Here is a 415-nt window from a genome sequence, read left to right on the forward strand (position 1 = left end):
CACACAATGCCTTATGCCGCACGCTGTAGATCCGGCACCACTTGGAACCTCGAACATCCACTCAATGCCAACCCTCACACAGCTCTCCACCGATACGGTTCTACTCTGATCCATCTTGCTTCTGCTCACCAGCATCTGCGGAGTCGACCAGGGGTTCCTTCCAATTCTCCAGGACCCCGATGATGCCGTCTTCGATCTTCTGGTGTGCTTCCTTGTAGTAGGACACGAGGACGTCATATTCCAAGGAGCGGCATTCTGCCCGTCGTTTCTCTTCCGAGAGGCTGGCATTGGCATTCTTGAGTTGCTGGTTTTCTTTGTCGAGGCGCTGACTTTCGGCATTCTTGGCGACGTAGGACTCCCACAAGCGCCGGTAGAGGGCTACGAGGCGTGCCGCCTGGGCAGCCAGAATGGGGTC

At 56.4% G+C, this 415-nt stretch overlaps 1 protein-coding gene across 1 annotated transcript in view; it reads right to left on the minus strand.

Annotated features, from left to right (window-relative positions):
* Positions 1-100: 100 nt before the first annotated feature.
* The window catches only part of ASPSYDRAFT_95837 (uncharacterized protein), a gene marked incomplete at both ends in the record, with an annotated part of 596 nt that continues 281 nt past the window's right edge, over positions 101-415 (minus strand). Inside the window, one exon of the mRNA XM_040853176.1 lies at positions 101-394. Coding sequence (XP_040695941.1) covers positions 101-394 — 294 coding nt within the window. The remainder of the gene's footprint in view (positions 395-415) is intronic.

The sequence above is a fragment of the Aspergillus sydowii genome (genome assembly GCF_001890705.1).
Source record: "Aspergillus sydowii CBS 593.65 unplaced genomic scaffold ASPSYscaffold_23, whole genome shotgun sequence".
NCBI classification, from domain to species: domain Eukaryota; kingdom Fungi; phylum Ascomycota; class Eurotiomycetes; order Eurotiales; family Aspergillaceae; genus Aspergillus; species Aspergillus sydowii.